A 26,885-nucleotide genomic window follows, 5' to 3' on the forward strand; every position below is an offset into this window, starting at 1 on the left:
TGTTCTTACCGCCACTTGATGAGTGTCTGGATGAGGGTGGCGTAGCCCTGGCCTGCAGCCAGATGAAGAAGTGTCATGCCTCTGAAGGTCTTGGAGTGGATTAAATGCTTGGACTTGGCCCAGCAAGCTCTGCTCATCATCTTCTCGCAGACCACCACAACACGGCTCTCAAAGGAGCTGCTGGCTTGCGTTTGGCCAGATACACACTCAAAGACACAAAACAGCAGATCGTTATTGGTTGCTGCATATACTGTTTGTACGGTTGCTGTCCATGGTGACAAGCACAGTGACTGTCATTCAGCACAACACAAGGGGTATGATGTGGCTCTTTACCTGTGACTGGTTATTGTTGCCTCCACCGCCAGCTCCTCCACCACCTCCTCCACCACCTCCTCCTCCTCCCCCTCCCCCTCCTCCCCCGGTTCCTCCCCCAGCTCCACCACTCCCTGCACCGCTCGTTTGCTGGTGGCTGGCCATCTCTGCCATCCTCCTCTCCATCTGCTCCAAGCGCTCCAGGATAGACATTCTGAACTGGTTATCTGGGCAAAGAGAAAGACACAGAAAAACACATTGGCATACAATGAGGATCTGGTGTGAGAAAAAGAAAAAGATGTCTTGTGTTTGCTCGTACAAGCACAAACAACCCTGTATCCTGATAAGACAAACGATCGCACAGTATGCACCACAGCTGCACCAGTATGTTACTCTGAGGAGCACTAGAACTGTCGCAGTGACTTGGGGCTAATCATCGTCAGGCATACAATCAACCATTTAAAAACGAATGCACTAATGCCTACTTTTGAGGTGCTGTAAAGCTGAGGGAAAGGTAATTACTTTCAGCTATAATGCAAGACCTTAGGATCATTATTTATCACTCCGGAATGTAAGTGAAAACAAGTGCATCCATCATTCACTTCATCAAAACAATTGGCTTTACTAAAATAATCTGTAAAGCCTATCAATCACTCCTTAATGGCTTCCATCACTAAACTCCCGCTGCCATCTTTCTCACATCACTCAAACACCACTCCAGCAAACTAAAACAGGTTGAAAGATTGGCCAGAGAGCAGGGCCATTTTAAATTTGAACCACTCTTCCTCAGAGGGATTCAGACAAGGGGTGTACAGCTGGCATTCAACAGCTGATTAAGTATAGCCCATTATGGCCCTGAAGTCCCAGCCTTCCCCTCTACCATCAGCTTGTATGGCAGGAGAACTAAGAAAATGACAGTATAGAATCAATCACAACTTGCACCCATGCACAGAGTCCTTTAAAAGACAAATATCCCATAAATCTGAATGGACAGAGGTGCTTTAGACTTGAGAATGTTTACAGGCTTTTTTAGAGACTGTTTCTGATACAGGCTGGTTGTTATGGCGTGGTTGTCCTGTGCATATTTTCAGGCTTGCAACAAGATACTTTCTATGTCAGAAACACACTGTATAATTCAAGAGCTAAGACAGGAAAGGACAGAGCGAATGACTTATAAGGACTATTTAAACTGAAGCAAACCCAAAAGATAAAACAGAGCGTAATTGGAAAGTTAAGTTGACTGTAATATTGTCAGGTTGGTTTTGATCACTGCAAAAAATGCATCTCAGTAGTTATTAATAAAAAGCCAACCCACTGGAATTGGAACCTGGTGCCATATGTTACTTCAAGATTAAAAGACACACTCGTTGCTAAAACTCACTAACTCACATGCCAACTAACAGCAAGTGCTTGTACACACATACATGCACACGCGCACACACACACACTAACATAGCATGTTGGGTACAGACAGTGGATTGGGATGTGCACAGAGAGCCCACTGCAGCAGGGAGTATAGAAGACTGCATTAGCATTCCCCATTTAGCCACTATGAGGCCGTTTCTGTGGCAACCTGCTGCCGACTGGTAACTAGGCGACAGGAACATGGCTGTGTGTATATGGTCTGCCTGTGTGCTATTGGCTTATTGATGAAGGGGAGGATAAGGACTCAGAACACCGGCAAAAAAAATGGGGAGAGAGGCGAACAATGAAAAAATTGTTTGCCTCTTTTTCTTGTATACTTGGCCTACTCTCAGTGTTGATGCCGTAGGTAAGGACCTAATGACTCTAAGTGGGAAGCCTTCACAGCACGACCTGATGACATTTGCGTTTTACGGTATCTTGGCAGTCATGGCTCAAGGCTCCACTGAAAGCTAATGTCACAGTGGGACCTCCTATAAGCCACTGTAAAAGAGGTCAAGTAACTCCTATCGCTGAACAGAAACGAATGTCACTAGATGGTAAATGGCTGCTCGCAGTAACATTATACTGCACTGAGAATAATGAACTGAAAGGACAACAATAAGGTCTTCGTTTTTTCCTCTGTGTGCTGCAGACTACCTAAGTGAACAGTGACCAGAACAGTCATATCAAACAGGAGTTTTAACAGAGCTTATTTTTAGGGTCTATGCTTACCTATTCTCTATGTAAACTGGAGATCCATGTCAACCTATTCACATGGGGGCTTGTTGAGCCTAGTAAGGTTAATAGTTACAAGCCTGTTCAGGACTCTGGAGTGGCTGTGTCAGAAGGGGGAGTCAGAGGTTGAGATAAGTCACAGCACCATAACCTTCCTTGGTAAGGGGGCTGCTCTGCCTTTTGCTACTGTCTGACATGTTAGGAGAGACATGGATAGATGGAGAGGGAGGGGGTTAGTTAGCAGTGGGCTGACATGTCTTTGTTCAGACCCAGTGCTGCAGTGTGCTGCAGTGCAGATGATGTCATCTCCACCTGCTGCCTGCTGCTCCAAATGCGATGCACGTCCACTGCAGAGGGAGGATGGGGGTAGACACGAGTGGGAGGGGAGAAGGAGGAGACAGGGAAGGTGAGCAGCCAAACAGCAGTTTAACAACACGGTGACGTTGTTAACGGCCTCCCTCTCGCTGGTTTACTCCCTTGTGACGGTGTGTGGCAGCAGACGTGGTCACTCTCACATATTTAGGGCAGACTGTGACGTGCTATTTTATAATATAACTGGGTACAAAAACCAGGCAGACAACCTTTTTAATTAGAGAACTTGAATGAATGGTGTTTAGTCTATTGAAGTGTAAACTTAAAGCTATAAAGACAAGAACTCCAGGTTAAGTTTCTGTGAGTGAATCAGATTTTCTCTCTTTTGACGTATTAGAAATTGGTACTGTAATCCCCTGCTGGAATTGGACCCTGGCTAACCTCTCCTTTCCAAACTGGAGATAAAAATGACAAAACTACAGAGACCTCTTCACTTTTCTGAATACATTTTTATGCTCTGTTTCACACTTCTATGCATCTAAACTCATTTCTGGTGTTGGTTATCCTGTGCCATATTAAGTGTTATTCAATAAGAGTTATTTTAATGACTCTAGCTAACACAGTTAGAGTGAACCTTTTCTTTTTTCTCCCTTTACAGTCCGTTACATAACACAACAGAGTGCTTTTCGAAATTATAGTGAATTTGCTGCCAAGTGATGATCTGACTTGTCTCCTGTTAGAACTAAGAGGAAAACCTATCACCTTTGGGATGAATGCCTGAAGAGGATGGGAAAATCTAAAGACACTAAATGTCTTTAGATGTGATCGTTTCCTTACTTGTTAAGCAATGAGAATGGTGAACAGCAGGTCAACTTTGGGACCGGTACTCACTCAATACATTTCTAGACTTCAGACTTTGACTGTGGCTGTCTTGTTCCACAAGGACAGTTTCAAGTATCTTTTATTCATAAAAGGCACTGCAAGAGTAGTGTAGTATACTTTCTCCATGTTAAAATTGATCTTTGCAGAGTCTACAGTGTCCCTTTGTGTGTTATGAAAGTTGTGTGTCAATGTGGCTCTACTGTGACTTTGCATTAGCTTCTCTCAAAGGACACATCTTTGGAGACAAGCAAAGAGCAGCAGACCTGTAAAATCTGCACTGGGTTTGAATCCACACAACATCAAAGTCCTGCCTAATTCAATCTATTTCATCTTTGGGACATGGCAGAGCTCCTCAAGAGATAGTTTGATATACACGGGCATGTGGGAAGGAAGGACAGGGCTGCTTATGGAGGCACACTGGAGCACAACGAAAGTGAGAACAGGCTTGAGGGAGGAATAAAACAGCTGGGGGAGATTACAGTAAGGACAGGACAAGGGTGAAGGGAGATGAGAGGGCAGGGAAGGGTGACAAGTGAAAAGCAGCTTGTCAGAGATATCGAGGGTGAGGGCAAGACTATTAATAGAGCTTTAGTGTCTTGGAGGCACCGTAATGTTTGTGCTCACACTAAAACAACCTTTATTTCACCCTTGGAACCGAAAATACACAGTTCAAGAAAAATGTGCCTATTGAGATAATACTACAGGGTTTACAGGGTTATTCATTTAGTGAGCTTTGGACAAACTGCAGGAGGAGACCTTTAATTTTCACTTTTTAACTCAGGGTTCTGTTCATGCCGCTCAGTTTAAATGCTGGACCTCATTATCCCTCTGCAGCCAGTCAGATTCTCACATGTAACCCAGTGGAAAGACCAGAGGCTAGCCTCCCCCAAGGTCTCTGTGTGAACTGATTGACAGGAGCTAGTATTTGTGCCCATGCAAAGCAAGGGAGCCAGGCCATCTGGCAACAGCCCTCACAGCTGGAACACATGGGTATGCATTGATCAAAGACAGACTTTACTTTGACTTAGTGTATTGACCGGTTTCGGATTTGTTCTATATTTTTGCCTTGCTTTAAACTGCTGTTAGAAGAGTGATAACATACAGTTTAAATGTGCAAAGCATAAGACTTAAAGCAACAGAAACAAGCTTGCTTTTAAGATTATGTTACTTTAGCACTAGGATTTGAGAATCCATCCATCTGCTATAATCCTCAGCCTGTAAAAGGCCATGGGGCAGAGTGAGAGACAGAGCATACCCTGGCCAATTCATGAATCAGTCACAAGGCTAATGTACAAAAACAACAAATGAGCTTTCAGAGTGATCTAACGTTTAAATGTTCTTAATATGTAAGTGTTTACTGCTATGAAAAGCTGAATCAACTGACTGAAACCTCTCAGATGGGTAAGATATACTTTTGAATTTCCTTTAAGTAAACAAATGTTCCTCTTGGATACATCAGTTGCAGAAAACTGTTGAATTTCTTCACAGACAAGCCGATAAGCTCTAATGTCACACTTTTAATTTCAAGACTAAATACCAAAGTGAAGGTAACCAGAAGTCTACATCACTGGCATACCTGTACATAAAAGTACATAAAACTCTACTTTTTTATGTACTTTAGTACATAAAAAACTACAAGTAGTAACAGCTGACAACAATGGCATTATTTTCAATTATTATCCCCTGGCAATTCTGTGTCTTAAAACAAAAACTAATTTTTCAGGTCACAGTGCTTCAACACAGCTCTCAGGATTCTGGCATTCATCCAGATATATAGACAGGTCAATACGAGTACAGTCTGGACAAAGAATAGATACTTTGTGCCACAATGGAGGTAAAATGCCAAGAGTGCACACCCCTTGAAATTTACTGTCACCTGCTATCCCACTAATAGAGTGATAGAGTATTGGTTTTATGTCTCGGAAAGCAGGATAGTTTGATTTTTTTTTTCAACATGTTCAGTTGATACACTAACAAGTACATTTCATTAGGTTCCTATTTGCATAAACAACTACATACTGTTTGACACATCCGCTGCAGGCAGAAACGCAAATGAGAGATGAGTGGGGGAAATAATTTCAAAGATAAATCAATCTGCTATGAAACACCAAAGCCCAAGGGACAAGACTTCTCCAAAGCTTTCCATTAATAGTAAGACAACAGAGTTTGGCTGAATGCACTCAACAGAGACTCTCAGCCTGTTCTGCACTTTCCCTGAATCCTTATCCAACACTGTAGTTGAAGTCATAGTTAAGTCTTCTGTCAGCTGTTACAACTGTTGACAGACAGCAGAGTGAGCAGACTTAAATTCATGTGATCCTTAATGATTTATAAATAAAGCTGACAGAGAGCCAAACCAATCAATTTTAACGTGGAATTTAAAACACAACTAGATAAAAACACAAATAAATAATTAACAGATCACTGCTAATGTTTCATCCATTAATAACATAAAGCAGCCTACAGGAAAATACAATGTACAGATTCAAAATACAACTAGACTTTACTGAACACGATGGCAATCACAAGAAACTACACATGGAAAGCTTCACAGAGGTAGACCTCATTGCATAACTGTTATTCTGGATTGCATCAGACTAGATAGGCGTTACTGTTTTATCATCTCCCCACTATATCTCAGGCATAGACTAACTAAATTTAGTGTCAGTGCTTTAAGAAAAAGCATTCTAGCAATTATATTGTTATAGAAAAGTCAATAACAGTCAATGACAGTGAAAGTGTCTTAATTGAGGTCATTCCCAGTTATTTGTGCAACTTGAACTGAAGCACATGAACATCCGGGAATTATGTTCTCTGGTAAAATGACTGTTTCTAGTTAAACATTCTTATCTGTTTAAAATGGCTTGTCCTTGCTGATCTCTCACCTCCAGGTGTAAGCATTCCCACACCACTCCTGTTACTAGAACTGCTAATGCTATTCTTCTTTTCGTTAATACTACAGGTACACCTGCTGTACAAGGGCTGCAGTAAAATGTTTAGCATTAAAATTGCTGCAATTTTGCTGTTTACAGGGCAAAATATTAGGAATTAAACAACATTTGCTACTTTAATATCACTGTTTATATTTACTCATAGTTCCACACTTTATAATAATAAGACAGACTGATGATAAAAGGAACCAAACTCCTGACAAAGTAACTAATAATTAAATTACCACTCCTGCTACAGCCTCATAGCTTCAGCTTCCCCACTAACACTGGTATACTTAACACATGGATTAGTGCATTTATACTAAGATTCAGTCTGTCCTTACTGCTGCCAACCAGAAACCACCAAAAACTAGAGTGCCCTCAAAAATGCATTAGTTTCCCTACTAAAAAAAAGCAGTTATTCAGCATGATTTTCAGAACACATTTATTCAAGAAAATCAATGTTTGTGTTAAAGCAACAGTGAATATGAGTTTTCTAAAACTGTAAACAACATAACATTGTTTTGTTATGAAGAAAAAAATTGTAGTGGGAAATAAAATTTCTGGAATATATTAACACTATATGCATATGCACAAGGTCTTGTGTAAAACATGAAAAAGCACTTTGGTGACTCATCCTAAGACTTTGCAACTTTTTTCTTGTATCTGTCACTGCTTTTTAAAATTGGATAAAGTTTGGGCACTGCACACTGTGCTATGCATTGAAAACAGGAACTTCACAGAGGAGCAACAGGTCGATAAATGTACCCCATGCCTGGAATTCTCTCAGTTTAAATAGTCTGGAGAGCTCTAAGCTACAGCAAAGTTGGAAGACTAAATGAAGTCGCTGTCCACCTAAACTGTGGTGCTGAATGATAGACTAGGCTGCTGTAGTAAGGTATGTTCATGTGTCCATGGCGTTGATATTGTCTTTGAATGCAATTCAAATTGTGAAACATCAGAATAATGATTTTCACCAGCTACACACTGGCCCCGGTAACCTCAGCAGAACTCACACATGCAACAACCCCATTAATGCGCTAGACTAAAGCAACTACACCGTGTTTAACAGCCTAACTCACGAAACAGTGCTTGTACCAGTTTAAAACACAATGATCCCACAGTTCAGACATAACTGACTAAAACTGACAGGAAAGAGTGCAAACTGAAAGCCCATGTATGCTTAAAGCATCAGGGCTTGGAAAACAGTCGCTGCTACTACTTAACTTCCCTTGTTCCTCAAAATGTGAGCAAAAGCAAATGCTGTTACTGTCTCTGAAGGTGTCTGGAGTTGTCTAACACGTCCAAGCACAAGTCGTGAGTCAGGAGTTGGCTACTATTAGCGTCAACTCTCCAGTGCCCTGCAATGAGGCACAATTGCATGAAACACCTGGAAGCATGTGGCCAAAAGAGGCAGTTTCTGTAAAACTCTGTTACAGCACACACACCGATGACCACAGTGACATTCAATAACTCTGCATGCGGGGTGTTCAAAGAAACGTGGAACTTCTTCGGGCAAACACAAGAAACGTACAGAATATAAAAAAGCAGCCCAAACACATCACAACCACAACACAGCACAGCACTACAGCCAAAGGTTGAGCTTAACACTTCTAACCTTCTATTTTATTTTCCATTGGTAAAGTCCACCTCAAAGCCAAAAAATACAGCCCCTTTGTCTTTTTAGGAAATGCAGGTATCATTCACTGGCATCCTGACCCAAAGAAGTCCAACCAAAGCTGCATTTCACTCAAACTGCAGTTTTGCCCCGACAGTCTGGCAGTCAGGCTACTGCATGGTGTAACACGGAGGAATAAAAAAATAATAATAAAAAAAATATTCACAAATCCTTGGTGTAGACTGAATCTCAATCTCAACAGTGCACTCGTCAACAATAGAACAAAGTGAGGGAAGAGAGCGACGTGGGGAGAGAAAGGGGGGAGAGAGAGAGAGACCACTCACTACTCTTCTTCCTCTAATAGCCCCCTCCTCCTCCTCTACACTTGTTTCACCTCAAACACATGCACACTTTCCTAGTGTTTCTAGTAGCCTTTGCTATCCCAGCCTGCAGTAAAATGACAAATACCACAGCGAGGAAACGTTGTACGCACGTGCCGCCGGTAAACAGACGCCCTAATTCCCGCTTGTCGCCTCTTGCGCGCGCCGCGATCCTGCGCATAAAATCTTGCTCCTCTTATTATTATTATTATTACTGTTATTATTATATTTCCCAATAATAATAACAATAATTAAAATAATAATAATAATAATGAGATTTAAGCAGATATAGACGAGTCCGCGCAATACTCCAAATCCGGTCGGGTTTCGCCTTCTCCCAACCCTAACTGCCGTCTCAAACTACAGTTTACCATGTTTACCCAAACACGCCCACTTCTCCGTTCCTGCATTGTGTGTACACGATCTGCCGTTTGTCTTGCCGGTGTAGTCGGGCTCAGAGTCAGTACTGTCAATACGCTCCCTTAAACACTAACAGTCACTAGGTGCTGCTATGCGGGGCTGTAATTTTGTCTGTGCCTAGCGAACCTCTTCCGGCTCGGTTCGTGGGGTCTGAGCTCAGGGACTTTAGTGGGGCGACGACGAGAGTTCTGCATCTCCGACAGCTTTTCTGTCCTGCCCATGGCTCCGTACCTGCAGTGCTGCAGAGAAAAGCGCGCCCCTTCCCCCACTCTGCATTATGACAAATCAAGGCAGGCAGGCAGCTGTGCCATTAGCACATCATAGCACAGTTAGTCTTCCACGGGAGAACAAACTCAACGCTGTACAGCACACCGCTGCGTATTCAGACAAAATGCTGCACGTATGGCACGTATGCTAATGGCAGCAGCCTATAGCAGTTCTAGTTAATCAGGCGACTCACCCCCAAGCTGCACAATGAAAAATAAATCTTACCACATTAACGTTTGGAAAGTGGGTAATAAAGCGTGTCTAGTTATTACTGTTTCGCGTATATGCGCAGCGCTTCTTGTTTACTCTGTTGCGCTTCACGACACCGGACAAGTGATGAGCGCACATAATTAAACGCTGCCCTACTTCTGAAATAAGTTGCTAAAAGTGTGATGGATTTTTTTAATGTGATTGTAGAGGAGAACGATGTTAGACAAATGTAAAACATTTCTTAAAAATCTTCACGTTAACCCTCGTGGATGTTAAAGTGCACTTTGCGTCAAAGTCGCTGTCCACACAGACCCCGCAGCTCTTTGTCACACAGGCTTTCGCCAAAAGCATCGACTCAGTCTTGAACACTAATTCATAGCACAACATTTTCTTGGAGTAACCAACAGCGAATGGCACAAACAATCCTTTCCTTTTCTGTCCCCGCTCCCTGCCACAGTGAGATACGCACAGAAACGGTCATATATGATTTGGACACATGGAACAACGACCACTAAGGTGTACTGTACATGCTGCATGACACAAATGCTTTGTTCTGCATGAGCTTAATCGCTCTACTAATTTCTAAAAGGAATGATCGATCATGCAAGGAAGCTAAAAAGATGACATCCAACCAAAAACTGAAAATTCCAGTGCACCCAGTGCTCATTTCTTTGTCCTCTTTAAAAATCGACTACAGACAACCACTAAATAAAGACAAGAAAGGGGTTAATTTAAGTAAGGTAATAGGGTGGGCTGTGTTTTCTCTGAGACAGTCAGCTCCTCCTTAACTGGTTCTGTGAATGGGCCAGTGAGGCAGTAGGGTATGAATGGCGGAGGGATTCACTGGTTCTGCCATCTATGGGAGCTGCCAGCTCACTCCCACTCCCTCAAGGGCCGTCTGCATTGCAGCTGTCCTGTGAGCCTGTGCTTCACCATGCCCTACTTTATCCTGTCAATGCTCAACCACTGCAGCAATACGTCTCCCAGCAGACACATGCACAAACAAACATAAATGACTCACATACTCATTACAATCTGGTAAATACTCTTACTGTACAGCAGGTCTTCTGACTCACAGACTGGACTGGACTTTAAACAGAATGAAAATTTGTCATCCCTGCAGCAGTTTTAGTTACACGGTGCTCAAAAGTCCTGTTTGCTGCAAGGAGCTCACACATAGCATTCACAATTGACCATCTTTTGCAAACGCTTATAAAAACAAACCCAAATTTATTACTGAATTCACATTGTTTTTAAGTCTGTGTAGGTTATCAGTCATCCAGGTCATGTAGTCTAAGGAGCTTGAAAAGAAGGCATCTGGACTTTAAGTACATTGCTGTTAAGGTTTAAACAAATAGCCTCATTAGTGGCCAAATTTAATATAGACAAGATGAGACAATGTAGACAGTATTTTGTCACCCAGCTGACCTTAAAATAAAATGTGCCCTGACACATCTGTTGTGGTGTTTAATTTGCATATCAGATAGGCAGACTACAAAGTCAAAGTGGAAATGTTGAACTCCAGTTTTCTTAGCATGACAGACACAGTAAAATCAAAATGGTACTGAGCAGTATGAAAGCACAATCAAAAAGGCTATTAAAAAAACTTTATATATCAATGAATATATAAACATTATGCCAATTACAACAGTAGAGACTTATAATTCATCTTAGTTAAATTTGTATAGCAAAGGCAAACAAACAAACAATAAAATAATCCCTAATCACTCAGGAACTGTAGCTGAGCTACTAAAATATCAAATTACCATACAACTTTATTGCCAGTAAAGTTACGTTTTCAAAACCAGGAACAGTAAGATTCTAAAGATTATGCAATAGCTGAAATAATGATTAAAAGCAGCCAATACGGAGATTTTTGGTGACATTTACCTTCAAAGATCAAATAACCTGCATGTTATTCTCAAGAACAAGCTCTAAAAACACTGTTAATCACACCCTGATTTGATTCCAAGGGGAATATTGATCCAGCATGATACATGTGAAAATAAAACGTTTAAGAACAACCAAAAATATGTCACTTAAAATGCCAATAGCTCTGTGAAAATACCGTATATAACAGTTATGAGTATCTGGATTCAATTTGTGTGAAATCACAATGAATTTCCTGCACAGTTGTTTGGCTCCAGTGAGTTAAAGAAAATAAATGTGTAGGTAGTAAAGAAATTGTTAAAAGCCAAGAAAAAGAAATTATTTGAGCTGCTTGATGAACCATTAATCAAAACTGACAAAATTCTTAAAGTCATAGTGGACGGTGCTCAAATAGAATAAGTAAAAATGGGGAGGGATTATGTAACAAAATGATAGAGTGAAGAAAACAGAAAGCAAAATGTGAAAAGCAACAGATGCAGTCATCATAAACGAGCCAAGGACAATACAAGAGGAAACGTACCATCCAAAGAAAGCCAGTCGTGCTGAGATGATGGCAGTGAAGGAAGTGCGCGGGCCTTATACTCAAACACCACTGAATTAGAGATGATCTGGTTACTGACAGCCACCTGTAGCGTCACCAGACCTGTATCATGAGCTGGAGAGGGTGAAAGGAATGAGACATCCGGGCATATAAAATACACACAGGTGTCACGGTTATGTGACAGATTTGCTTATGAGTTCAACTTTCCATGGGTTTCTTCTCTCAGTGTAAACGAAAATAACACTTAGGGATCATCTTACAATGCAACTGTTGTCATACAGTAAATATCAAAATGAAAGAGAAAACAGCAGAGGTAAACAGTGGCTCACTTAGCATTGTTGAGTTCACTACAAAATTGTAAAATGAATCTCAGTAAAATGAAAAAGTGATATTTTATTCATAAATTAGCCAAAAAGTAAAAAAAAAACACAGACCATTTGTTTTGTTTGTTTTTGGCTCATGAATCATATGATGATACTGCCCCTTCACCAAAGAAATATTATATATATTATATGTATATATGTAAGCTTTCTCCTGTCTTACCTGGGCAGTAACAACGCAGCACCCCTGGCTGGATAAGAGAAGCTGGAACTGAGATCTGGTCAAACAAACAGCTGTAATTTGAGGTGGCCTCTTGCCATGGCCCAGTGATCAGCACCTTAACTCCACCCTGAAAAAACAAGACAAATGGATAAACTCATAACACATTCAAAGTCGGCATTCCTGATTACTGAATATCATATATATTGTTATTCTGCCACCTAGAGTGGAAAGATGAGAATGACACCAAGGTAAAGCAAACACAATCCTAACACTAATCTCTGCTGCCACCATGTGGAAAGCTGTCATTTCGCCCTCCCACACCAATTTTCTTAAAAATACATATTAAAAACCCCACACTGAGTTTAAGTATGTTGCTGCCCTCCAGAGGCTGAAGTAGACCATTGCTGCTGACAGAAATAACTAAAGATTAACAGCACAGAGTCATTGGATAATCATGACCTCATGATTTGTGCAAATAAGAAAAGTAAATATTAGTGTGCATATCTTTGGTCAATTCATGAGGATGGATGCAGCTATTTTTGTTTAATCTATATTTAATTTTTTTTTAACTTACTATTTTAGAAGACAATGTTAGAGGCTAATTTCATGAAAGCTGCATGAAATTAAGTGGGTATTGGTATGTGTATACCCATAATCATGCGATTATGCGATTATGGGTATAAACTTACTTTTACTTACTAGTTTTCAGTACTTTCTGATATATATTTGGAATTTAAGCAGTACAAATGCTTAGTCCTCAACACTAATGCTAATCATACCACTCTGTCTTGCGTGACTGTAATTACTAGGTGATAATGGAAAGCGCTTTCCTATTACCATATTGCCTACTCAATAAAAAAAACATATTAAAACATATTTAATCAATCGATTATCATCAGTTATAACATTACTTTTTGCAATCATCCAATCCTTTCTTCATTCACTTCCCTTGGTTTTAGAGATGTGATGTGGCTCTATAAACCTTGATATTTCCTTCTTTAGTAAAAAACAAACAAACAAACAAAAAGCTGACATAATGTCTTAATTCTAATTATGTCAGTTTTATAACAGAAAAACACAGTTGTGGTCAAAGTTTACATACGCTCATCACGGGCATCACGGTAAGTTGAAAATAAAATCAAGAATTGTGTGCATAGGTTTGACTTTATTTTGGATTTTCTCCAATCGACACAGGGTCAGTGGTATACATGCAGGTTTAAATATATACATAAAACTACACTAGTATTTGGTGAAATGTCTCTTGGCAAGTTGCACCCCGACCAGACACTTTTGGTAGTCGTCAAAAAGCTTCTGGCAAGACTATGGCTGCATATTTGACCACTTTTCCTGGCAGAACTGGTAGAGTTCATTTAACCTCCTAAGACCCGAACTCTTTCATGGCATGCATTTTTATTTTTTCTTTGCTATTTGGGTTGATTGGGACCTAAAGAATATAAAAACGAAGAATTACCTGATTTTTTTTTTTTTTTTTAGCTAATTTTTGTTTTTGAGAAAAATGAGATCCACATATGAGGACATTTGTTCCAAATTTTGATAGAACAGTGGCAGTATAATGTCCTCGTAAGTGGATATCAGGCCCTTGTAGAGAAAAATTAAGTATTTTGGTCTAGACGTCCCAAAATGTGATGTCCACATATGTGGACGCCAGGTCCTAGGAGGTTAAATTGGCTGATTTCCCTAAAAGCACAGACTTAGCTTGCTTTATTCATTCCAAAACCAGTTCTGATGTGTGTTTGGGATCATTGTCCTGTTTCAATCATGTAGCTGTTCAGTTGAGGTGAAGTTGAAGAATTTGGAAGTTGTCTTCCTTCTTGATTATTTTAACGTACCATAGCAAAACAGCCCCAGACTCCTTACACCATACTTAACATTCTGTATAGCGTTCTTATGTATGAAAGCCTCAGTTCTACTCCTCTACCACACCTCTTGTCGCTGTAGGATGCATTGTGATTGCACCCTCTAAATCCACAGTCATGATAAACTTGCTTCACTGTGGACAGTCACACTGACACATGAGCCTTGTTGGTTCCTAGGTTATTCCTGAACATCCCAACAAATTCTAACTTGTGCATAAGTACAATTGTTTAAACTGAAATCTGCAGTTGTTTAGAAATAGGCCATTAAGTATGCTTAAAACCTGGGTCTGTGCAAGGAAACCAACTAATTCAAATGAACTCTACAAATTCCTCCAAGAAAAGTGGTTAAATATCCAGCCAGAATTATGCTTTTTCATGGCAACCAAAAGCATCTGGTGTAAGTACTACTAACTAAGGGACATTTAATTAAATATTAGTGGGTATGTATGTATACCTTTGAAGCTATATGCATATTTTTGACACTTTGTGTTTTAAAACTGCACCAATTCAACCAATTCTTGTTTTTTAAAGTAATTAAGGATGTATGCTGTACAGTCATTCCACCCTGTAAAACTGTTCAAAGAAATAATTAAAAGCTTAAAATTACCATGGCCTTCATGCTCATAATTAATGTATCTAAACTTTTGACCACATCTGTATCGAGTAATTATTTAAATTTAGCCATTTCCAGTCATGTCTGAAACAGCAATAAATCTATGTATTTATAGAGATATCTATCATTCCTTGTTTGCGGATCAGAAAAACTTTAATGTACATTTTCTGATTTTCATATTTCATTTTCATTTTCTTGTGGTAAAATCTACTATTGGGATAGAAATAGGGGATACATTAAAGATGCACGTGAAAGCTGTTATGTGCAATTTATTTATAAAATGTATAAATAAAACAAAGTATTACATAAATTTAATATGATGAAACTGGTTGTCATTCTTTAGTTATATTAACTCCTTTATTAATTCTGCATAGAAAATTCCATTTAGTTTCAGACACACAGAGCTTAGCTTGTACTATATAATACTGTTTTTTATTATGGGTCACAGAAAAGGTCAGAGTATGTTTTGCTGTTGTTTTTTTGAATATGTTGGAGCAATAACACATCAGTCAATTATTAATTTACATACCTAACATTGTATTTTTTAATTTTCTAAATTTTTTGTATAAAAAAACAACACCTCAGACAGCACTTTAGATGAGTGGGCTACTCTAAAAAATGTTAGAGTGTTCTTGTGCAGAAGTGACTATTACAAATATGACTATTGTGAGTCCTTCTAATCTCTTTCAACAATTAGGCTGGTATATAAATGACCAAAAAGAAAAAAACTCACCTCAGGGTAGGACCACTCAGGCGAGTAGTCAGTGACCATGAAAAGACGGCCTGTAGCCTGAAGCATCCCCAGAGCACCCTGGGCTACAGCTGCAGAAACCACCTCTGCTACATTCATGTAGGACAATGAGCCGGTCTCTCCTGTGCCTCCTCCTGCACTGGCCCCTCCACTTAAAGACTGGGGGCTGCAGCAGGGTTGGAGGCAGAGCTCTGAGGGGCTGTAACCAGAGCCCCTGGCTCCTCCATCTTCCTGGCCCTGCTGTGGGGGCCCACCAGCTGTGGTCTGGTTATCTGAGTTGTGAGATGTGACAAGCTGGTGAGCATATAAGGTCCCTCCAGCTGACATGGCTGTTCCACTACCATCCACAGAGATGAAGTCATTAATCAGGTCAGAAAACTGGTTTCCAAAAGAGATGTCAAAGTGATCCAGACTTATCTCCATGCCTGTCCCTCCAGCTCCTCCGTTACTGGCTGCTCCACCCAGACCCTGGTGGGTTCCTACAGCATTGTAGAGTCCCTGCACCATGCCCGTGCCTTGGAGAAGAGGCTGCAGCTGCTGTTGCTGTTGGGGGTGGTTGTTGCTATCACTGGCGTTGTTTCCATTATGAATTGCTACCCCTTCACCCGCACCTCCTGTCCCTCCATCGCCGCCATCTGAAGCCTGCTGCAGGTAACGTTCTGTTCCTCCTCTCTCTCCATTTCCTGCCCCACATCCCTGGATGTGATCACCAGCTTTGAGCAGATTTTCAGCTCCATTCTCGGTGGCTCCAGTCTGACCTGAATTCACATTCCCAGGTTGCTCTAGACCAACCACCTCCTCGTGCTCAGTGCCCAGCCCAGGAAAGGCCCCCTGGTATTGTAGCAGCTGGAGAGAGCCAGCCTGGCCAGGCCCTTCTGTGGGTGAGCCTCCATTGCAGTTGGTTCTGTGCTGGGTCTGATGGGTCTGATGGTGGTGATGAAGGTGGCCATTACTGCCAGGTGAGTCTGTTTTTACAACTTGTAACCCCATATAAGCTCCAGAGTCATGGGAGTTGTGCTCCATCAAATGTGTTTTCTGGCCCATGCTGGGCCTCCCCTGCTGAGTCTGGCTGGTCTGAGATGCATCCTGGAGGAAGAAGCTGGGGGAACGATTCTGATGTTGCATGTGAGGACTGGACATGGCTTGACCATAGCTCACTGTGGTAGTGCTGGACGTATAGTCTTGCTTGGCATCGATGGCACTGAAATCCATTTGCTCCAAGGTAGTGCTGGGACTCAAACCACCTCCAGATGGAAGCAGGGAGCCTGTGGCTGTCAGACTGAGGCTGCCCTGACCTGAACCAGCACCAGATGACACAGATACGCCACTCCCACAGTTCACTACTGCCCCCACCTGGTAGCCACTCTCCTTGGCCAGCTGCTGCTCAAATGATGTATCTTCTGTTTTGATGTTCTTTATGAGAGCTGAGTTGAAAGTGTAGGTATTATCTGGCATGGTGGGGGAGCGTTGTAGACTGCCATTGGTGCTAGCACTGCCACCAGAGGAAGACGAGGTGGAGGAGGAGTTTCCCTCTGTCTTCATTGCGCTGCCTCCATAGGTCTGGCCTTGTTTGGGGTTGTTCAGGAAGCAGTCAGGATCAAAGTTCATATTAGTTTCTGGGATCTTGATGGTTCCCGAGTCCAGACTGCTGGAGAGCACCAGTTCCTCAGACACCCCAGCTGTAGACAACATGGAAAGACTGTCTCCTGCAGTGGTAGTCCCAGGTTCTCCTACACCTCCACTGGGGAAAGCAAATTTGTGACGATCAGAGGTCACAGACAGCACCAGGCCCTGTGAAGTGGCATCTGCACCCATGAGGTGAGTATTTGGACCCCCAGTAGGAGACATGCTGTAGACAGGGTCTCCAGGGACCTCAGACATAAAGACACTCTGAGACAGGCCAGACATGACAGAGGCCACATGACTCATCCCTGTCACCACAGGGCTATCAGCCATGTCCGGATCGCTGTTGAGGCCGCTGCTGATGGAGACAGGTGAGTTCTGAGTGGTGTCAGGGACCTCAACCTGGTTTGTAGATGACACCTCTGTGCTGTTCTGGTGTAGCAGGACAGGCTTGTGGACTTTTCCATTGCGTTTCTCCCTGGTGCTACCCCCTCCAGTCCCTCCCCCAGAGCTTTTTCCTCCACCATGGGCACTGTGCTCTGTTTTCCCCTCAGACACATCGTTGTTCTGTACCTCTGAGTGGGCACTGCTGTATCCCCCTGAGCGGGGGTCCACTTTTGGGGAGATAATGCGGTGTTTGGCACTGTTGCATTTGTGGTGCACACTGCTTCCTGCACCTATACAAGGGCAAACAGAGCAAAAGAGGTTTGGGATTTAGCTGTGTGAGGGAGTAAAACAGGCAAATTTATTCTATTGATTTCCAAGTGCTTAAAAATTAGGCAAATCTACTATTCAATGAACTGAGGCAAAGATGGATTATTAGTTTGTTTTTGTATTTATAATTTTGTGCAACATAATCTTCTTCATGTGATAAATCCTCTCATAGGCATAAGGCGATGTAAGTGTATGGGACGCTCTGCACGCCTTGTTATCTTAAAAATAACAATGGAAGTGGGGGTTACTTAGAGTAATTTGTTCTCTAAATTAGAAAACCTTCACTCTCTACATTCTTTTTCTGATTAAAAAAGTCAGTGAAATAACACAGCTGAAAATATGCTATTGAGATTAGCATAAAATTTGAAAAGCGCAAGGCTATTTCAGATATGCCCCTGACACAGATATTAGGAACTTTAAAAGATAATAGGGCCCTACATTTGATTTCACTATTAAATCACCAACCCATAAAAGAACAACCTTCTCTGATTTACAACATACTAAACATTATCTTTATGTCCTCTCGCTGAATTTTTGAGTTCTCTCTTTTATAGAATAAACTCCTTCCCACCCACTAGCCCTTACCCAGGGTGCCCGTGCAGAGGCAGTTGTGAGTCCGGGGAGGTGGCTTAGTTTGGTGGCTGTCCAGAATCTGTTGCACTAGCTGCTCCACTGAGAAGCCAGAGCTGCTGTTCCCATTGCTGCAAGTCCACTTGATGCCATGAACTGCCGGGAGAGAGGAGGAGACAGAGATGTCAGCCAGCCCAACAGACCACCAGCCACGCCAACCCCCCGCCCCACCCACTGCCCTCCCTGTCTACCTACTAGAACACCTCATGCTGGTCACCTCTCCCAAAAAAAGTTTCCACATAAAAACAGTTAGTATTTCTGGTTTTCCCTAAAGATAAAACAATCCACCGACTCAGACAGACTAGTTTCAATAAAGAATCTAAATGGCAGTACCTTTGATTATTTGTTCAGTCTCTATCATTTCTTCCCTATTAGACTGAAACAGCTCTAAATTTCCCCCCTTACCCTAAACCCCCTGTTTCCTTTCTTAGTGCAGCATTGATCGGTTGCTTTCCCCTCGTATCACTTCAACATAATGTCAAGCCTTTTGTATTGGACTGCTTGTTTTTGTTGTGCTTCTTTTTCTCCTATATGTCGGTGCCCGCTGCTACTCCATGGCGTCTCCTCTGTGAGTGCTGATGAAGGTGACAGCAAGCTCAATCTTTCCACTCGCCACCCTTACCCTGACCTATGACTCTGTTCTGACGGGAAAAGCTTCTGGGAAAGAACATCACCAATCTGCTGCTGCCGGATCGGCTGCTGCACCAAGGGAAAAAGGGAGGTTTTCTCCTGTAAGGCTCCACTCGCTTGCCTCAGTCACACCTCACTAGCACCTCCTAATACTTTTCATCGCTCCACTTGTCAAGCAGCCACCACTTCTGATGAGACAGATAGTGGTTTCAGTGGCTGTAAGGTGGTAGGAGACATCACTGAGTGCTGCAGAGCTCAGGCTCTCAACTGGGGAAAAAGGTAATATTTCAGAAGTGAGGCATATTTAGACTATCAAACAAAATCAAGCCAGCTTTAATTCAAGTTCTCTACACTCTAGTACCTCCTTTGGTTAAATATGCAAGTGAGATACATAAAGAGAATGAGGTTCAGAGCATGTATGAAAAAAGCTGAGGATTTGCTTAGTGCATGTCTGTTTGCACTTGAGATAAAAGGAGATGAAAACAGCGTAAGAGGGTGAGGGTAATGGAGATTAAAGACAGAGCTAGTTAAATTGAAGTGAAAAAAGCTGGGAAACATGATTGCATGACTGTGATAAGGATCAAACTTGAAAGCTCTACATTCCTTTGGTAGATTACAGGCTGGTCACCAGCAGATGTCAGCAGAGCTGTAGTGATCAAGCTAAGATCATACGCTCCACAGAAAACTAACTGTGGCAGGTTATAGAAACATGAATAGGATTCAGTTTGATGTATAATAAAGTCAGATTTATTCAGCCATTAATCTACTGTGGGTGAGCTAAAAAAAAAGAGAGAAAAAAGGAAAAAAAGCAGATAACAAATGTGAGGGGCAAGTTTCAGCTAACGTTATTACAATTATTGCACAAATTGTGTTTGGAGGTTAAACCACTTTAACCTCTTGACTTTGTATTATGTAAATATACAAAATAGTACTAATGAAATGATGCTAATAAAGATAACAAGGCAAAATGGTGTCGTGAATTTCCGTCCATAGCAAAGCAACATGGAAGCTTCAGGACAGATGAATGTCTGTGCTGATGATCAAACTCAGAGAGGGTGACAGAGCAAGAGTGAGAGCGTAATGCAACAACTTACATCCACCATGCAGCGCCATGCCTATCCTATTTGTCCAAACAATCTTGTTTCCCCTCTGCCCTGATCCCTCATGCCAGATTGCCACAGCCCTGTTCATCTAGACGGGTGTCACCCCTGAAGGCTCTGAGTTGTTGACGTACAGTTACCACCGTGTCTGCCTGTCTGCTCTTCTCACTGAGGGTTATATTATAAAGCAGACATGACAGGAGCACTGCCACTAGGTTTAATCCCAGTGGAAGCAACAGCCCAGGCACCAAACGGCGACCTATTCATATGATCATTCTGATGATTGGATCCTGTCATGAGCAGCATCATACAGGCCTAATGACAAAAGCAGTTGATGCTGGGCATCTCCCACTCGGTTGTCTCTGCACCACTGGACATTATATGGGACAGCAGAGTACAACAGTTTATATGATGGCCAGTGCTGTCTGTCTTGCCTTGGTCTGTTCTACTCTGGCCCTGTCTAGCCTGGAGACAAGCCTTCTGTCTGTCTGAGTGTTTGTTAAAACTGCTCATGCGCTATCTGTCAGCAGGCTTGGGGCATAGCTGCAGAGTGCTGCGTGTTTATTGCATTAGACCAAAAGAGTGAATCAAGCTGGCTGCCTTGTCTATGGAACTGTAGCGTGACTATGTAGCGATGCCCCTCTCTTACCCCCACCCTCAGCCCCCCCCCCCCTATCTTCTTGCTACTTCTCTTTCTCATCAAACACCGCGGGGTGTTAAGGATGACGAGGTCAGACAAGGCCATGTTTCACAGGGCTTATATTTGAACTACTGTGTGTGAGCATTCGTGCATGTGAAAGGTTTTGTGACTGAGAGCAAGAATGTGTGTGTGTGTTTTGTTGTGGAGAGACAGAATAAGCTCAACTGATCCATGAAATCCACATTTTTCCTTTGTTGTTGTTTTTTTGTATCATTAGACATGTCAAATGGTTTGTGCAGTGAAATTTTGTGAAAAGCACAACAAAAAGGGAAGAGCAAGACAAAGGGGGGCAATTATTTTGGAAAAATTGGCATTGATCTGGAAAAAATAACGATTTGATTTAAAACTAAGATTGTGCTGACAAAATTCAGCTTGTGAAATTGGAACCATCATCAGTTTCTAAGAAAGAAAATAAGAACAATTTCCAAACATAAGCCAGACATGAAAACACTGAAATGTGTACTGTGGAAATTTTGCGCTTTGCATTTGATGCTCAAACTCTAAAGTTTAAATTTAGATTTTGTACATTCCTGATAAAGTGAGAAAATAAAATTGTTCAGCTGGTTACCCATGCATTTTGTCCCGATAGTTTCACTATACAACCTAAATGGCACATATAAGTTCTGCTACGTTCTGTTATATACGAAGGGGGAGTCTTAAAACTACACACACATTTGAACCCAACATCTTGAAACAAACACAACAAAATAGAAAAATGACTATATTTGGGGAGCTAATTTATGATATAAATAAAGCATGATTCACAGAGGCCAACTTCATCACAAGTTTTAGCTTCTGCTCCCTGTGTTGAGATTAAGGTTGCTATCTCACATGGCCACTAGATGGCAATGTTGCTCTATCATTGAGTTCATGTTGACATGTCTTGTGCTCCAGGAGAAAGAGAGAAGGATGGAGAGGAGAAGAAAGACAGAAAGCAGAGACAGAAAGAAGGAGAGGGATTTTTTTTTTTGCTCTTTATGTAGCCCCTCGTGTAGCCTGGCAGCTAGAAGGCATCTCACACTCACTCTCTTTGTCCCAACAACTCCCAAAGTTAATGACTTTACGCATTACTGCAAATGGTGCTTGATTTTTACATTAAGCCACAGATGTAATGAATACAGTAGGCTGTTGTTGCTCAGCGACTGTCCTGAGGTAAGGCTTTATGTTAAAATGACCTAAAACTAATGCTGTGATGAGGGTAACAATACAGCCTAGACCCCAGTGATGATGGCCTGGACTGCCTATTCAGTATGCAGCCAGCACGTGTGTGTGTGTGTGTGTGTGTGCTTGTAAAGCTGCTGACACCTTCCTCTTTACCTAGCCACATCACCAATAATTGGCCATTGGAATATCAGTCACAGCTCTGCTGGCCCCTGCCAGATACGCCCGAATTAGAGTGTGGTTGTTAAAGGTATCTTAACAGCTCTCTGAAAAATTTTCAATGCCCCCACAAGGTCCCCTTTTGGCTATTATCATCAGCAGACAAACCCTGACTTTTTTTTTTTTCCAAAACATTGCCTCGATCTTTGAGCAGGTCGAGAGACTCATAAAAACACATAATGCAACTCACAGAGCATTAGTAAAGCTGATTAACAACAGAGATCAATCCACTGAGGGGGAAGAGAGACAGAAAGAGCCAGATAAGGGGTGAAGGGGGATTTCTGGTGAGTCAGACATTCTTGCTCCCACGCACTAAAATGAATCAATAACCAGCTTGCTGCCCTCCTCTGCTTTGACTTCCTTCATGGACCAGAGGGGAGATGTACTCTCTCAGTCTGGCCGGAGTGGTGCCAGAGGTCTAGGGGAAGAGCTGAACTTTGACCTCCAAGTAAGAGACAGCTCCAGGAAGAGCACAAGCACTCATTTAAAATTGCAGGAATACTAGCCAAAGATGTTCTCTGACTGAGGTGCTGAGGGCACTTAGTGTACCAGCTATAAGATAATAGGACTGGAACATAAATAATCAGGCAAAAACAGGTGCCAGTAGTCTTTCCATGCATGCACATGCAGGTGTGCATAGAGACTATTAAGGCCTAATTTGCTGTTACAGCCTCTGCTCATATTAAAGGCTATGAATAAAAGCTAATGCATGCATAGCCCAAAACAGTATTACTCAAGTTCTCACACATGGACTACTGTTGTTCATTTTGAGATTAATGGACACAAAAAGCTGCCCAATGAGGCTGCTCTTCTGCATGACATGATTAAAAAGCTATTTCCTTGTTTGTAAAGAAGTCATTTTAAATTTTAAAAGTGTGCGTGTTTCCGTCAAACAAGCTGCCCTGCTTCAAAATTCCTCAACTCACACATGGGTTTGAGCTGGCCGATCAGTTCCTCCTTGGTCCACTTGGCCCACTCTTTCTTGTCTGTATTGATGGAACACAGAATAGGTCCACATGGTTTCCCACAATCCTCGATCGCTGGAACATTCAAATAGTGGACGAGCACAATATCAGGGTTCTGTGGGGAAATCAGAGGGAGCAGGATGGTTACACAAATGCAAGAAATAAAAGCTTGATTTGCAAAGATGAAGACTAGAAACAAGTCAATTTATCTGCAAGGACAGTTAGAAGATTTGTTGAAGTGAGATATTCAGTCCTTCTAAAAAAGTGAGTATTCTTTTGAAATAAGTGGTAAAAAAAAAAAAATTCAGCTCAAGCATTGTATTGAGTCAAATAAACTCAAAACCAGCTTGTCAATTTTTCTTACACTCTTTATTTAATTCTTAATTTTAGTGAAAAATTCTCAAAACCAAAGCTACCAAACAAGATAATAATACACAATCTCACATTCACAACTTCAGCAGTTTTACAAAGAGCTTCTCATTCAATCTTCTTATTCACACACACACACATATACACACATACATACAACATGTGTATATATATATATATATATATATATATATTTTTTTTTTTTTTTTCTGTACATGAGAGGGAATTGGGCCTGTCTCATAAATGACAGATATTCAGCATAGTGCAGGAAAAAATTGAGACTTTGGGGATTGATAGTACACATCATGCAGTAAACTGTAACAAGTGCTAAACAAGTCCTCGATAATCACCAGTGGTGAGACAGCACCTGTCTTTGGACTTTCAAAGCAAATAGGCTGGTCCCTGTCTTCATCAGACTAATCTCACACAGACAGCATGTTAACAATTTCAAAATCAGTTTGTGTTTTGCCAACAAATAGACCCGATTATGCAATTGCACTTAAAAACAGAAATGAATAATGATAGTTGATAAGGTTCGATAGGGTAGAGTGTTAATAATGATTATTAAAATGAGTTGTTACTGCTTTGAAAAAACAAATGTTGATAAAACACACATATTTGTAATAATTTCACTTAACAAATCCAGTGTGATTACTGGGCAGTCTTGAAACAAGTTAGCACAGCTAATAACAGTCTTGACGGACACAAGAGGGCTTCAAACATCCACATGCTGTGTGATGTGCATGCAACGCAACCAGCTTCTATAATTACCTTTATAGTGTACAATTTGTTAAGATAAAAAAAGACCCATATTTACATAATCTTCTGAACATTCTTACACATTTTTCTGTTCTTACATAATATATTATTCTCAAAATAGATCAATTAGACATACAATCACAAGGCTTGGTTAGATTAGGATTTTTTTGCAGTGCATAGTGGATAATCTGTTCCATGGTTTCTTAAGGATATAATGGAGTGATAGTGACACATGCAGTACTCGTAGCTACTGTGTCTCAGATGAGAGGGCTTTTATGTGGAACAAGCCAGCTGGTTGGTGAGAAGTAAATGTTGCTGAATTAGAAACCCTGCATGGTATCCCTCACACAGACAACAAAGCCCAAGAACAGAAGAGGAAATGCACAATCCAAAACATAGCCAGGCAGCAGAACAAATCTGGGATCAGAAATCTGCAATAATCTCACTCATTATGAGACTGTATCTCTGCATCTCCAAATGTGTGATTGGATGCGTATACTAGTGCGTGTGTTCATTAATGTGTGTATTTGTACGTGCATATGTGTGTTAATTACAATGTGTGCTTGTGTAACACACGTATGGCATTTTGTCAAGTCCTCCCACATGGTGAGATGATGCCCTCAATTAACTCTGCCTGTATTTACCAAGTCAAAACTCAATAATTTTCCGCCTGCAAATTGTTACTGGGTTACCTCTGCAAATTCTCTAAATTGACAGCTTATGAATAATAGGTAGCGTTTAAAGGAATGTTGTGCAGGTGTGAATAACATCCATTCACTTCTGTATTCATAAAAAGCTTTGATTACCCAGCTCTCACAAGGAATGTTCTTATTTCAGTCTTTATCATTTCTGTTTCACTGTCAACATCTGATTGCCACTAAAACCAACAAAGACAAACAAGGTAAAATATCCCCATACTGACACATACACCTGACCCATACACAGCTAAATGTGCAAACACACATATGGGTACAACCACAGGAAGAGATGCTCTCATTACATGGTCTCTGGGTATGCTTGTTAATCTTTTCTGAATGTTTGGCCTTGGAGTGTTCCTGTTGGTTGAAAGAAACAGAAGGAGATTTATTTGTCTTTTACAGAAGTAAATCACACAAAATCACACTTACATGTGTGCATGCAATTGCAGCTAAATAAGATGCAAGAATGGACAAACCGACTGAGACCTTGATCGAGAAAAATGCTGTGACAACACGTGCGTGACTGCAGTTTGAGGCTTCATCAGTACTAAGTGGCAAATAAATCAAGGTGCTGCTACTGTAGGTCTGTGCTCCCTCTCACTGTGAACCATTAATCTGTGACTATGCCCCCCTCCATCCCCAACCACAATCTCTTCCACCGCCTCCCACTCTGATTTTCCTTTTACATCAGGCAGGGGTGTGGTTGGAGGGACACACAGATACACAGAACCAGTTACTTCTGTGAAAACGTCCCAACATGCGAACAACTACCATCGCTGATGTGTTTGGGCACTCACGGTTCAGCAGTACATAATGCAATCTATGGAAGACAGATGACCTTCCCTCACCACTAGCAGCAGAAGCTGGATCTAGACATTGCTTTGTGTTATCGTACTGCTTTCCTTGTCCCCTGTCATTGGCATGGACACTAGGTGATGACTGCTGCCCTGTTTGGATGGAGATGGCACAGGCGGTGTGCAATGCCCCCAGATGGCATCACCAGCTGTGTCAATAGCCAAGAGATGCCCTCAATCTTTACTTGGAATGAAAGCGCAGAATGTAGACAGCTTCATTCAATCATGAACGTACATAAATGTATGTGGCTCTATGGGCACAGTCGGGAGTGAATGTGCACAGAAATAGAGCACATGTAGAAGTGTGCGCAAACACACAAGCGCACACGAAAACAGACTGAGCAAGGACAAACTAATTAGCATAGTGTAACAGACACACATGTACTCACAAGACACATAAGGCTTAGTTGAACACAATCATACACGTGGATACGCACAATCTCCTTCCTCCAACGCCCACACTCCCAGCTGTTTCCTACCTTTTCACACATAGCTACACAAATATGCACACACACGTATAACACGATCAACACAAAGGAAGAGACCATGAGGTAGTCTTATAGCTCATCCAAATATAAGTAATCTTTATGTTCGCGTTTTACTATTAGGAATTTGCTACCTATTGTAAACCAAGAAGAGAGCCAGAGGCATATAACGTCTGGAACTTTCACTCTTTTTTCAGTCTTGTTTTACTTCTTTCTCTCCTCTTACTTTAGAACATATTTAACAGTTCTCTCTCAACTCAGGCCTACCTCCACTCAAAGAGGAAAACAACACA

General features: G+C 41.5%; 1 protein-coding gene across 1 annotated transcript in view; it reads right to left on the reverse strand.

The window, feature by feature from the left end:
* camta1a (calmodulin binding transcription activator 1a) overlaps positions 1-26,885 on the reverse strand; it is a 161,860-nt gene that overhangs the window by 13,527 nt on the left and 121,448 nt on the right. The window contains exons 5-11 of the mRNA XM_085394333.1: positions 23,389-23,542; positions 18,608-18,748; positions 15,668-17,985; positions 12,445-12,571; positions 11,881-12,015; positions 334-539; positions 10-206 (exon numbers count right to left, since the gene is read on the reverse strand). Of these exons, the coding sequence (XP_085250459.1) occupies positions 10-206; positions 334-539; positions 11,881-12,015; positions 12,445-12,571; positions 15,668-17,985; positions 18,608-18,748; positions 23,389-23,542 (3,278 nt within the window). The remainder of the gene's footprint in view (positions 1-9; positions 207-333; positions 540-11,880; positions 12,016-12,444; positions 12,572-15,667; positions 17,986-18,607; positions 18,749-23,388; positions 23,543-26,885) is intronic.

Source organism: Rhamphochromis longiceps, linkage group LG20 (assembly GCF_057381845.1).
Source record: "Rhamphochromis longiceps isolate RC_006_pf linkage group LG20, R_longiceps_female_GT1.1, whole genome shotgun sequence".
Classification (NCBI taxonomy): Eukaryota; Metazoa; Chordata; class Actinopteri; order Cichliformes; family Cichlidae; genus Rhamphochromis; species Rhamphochromis longiceps.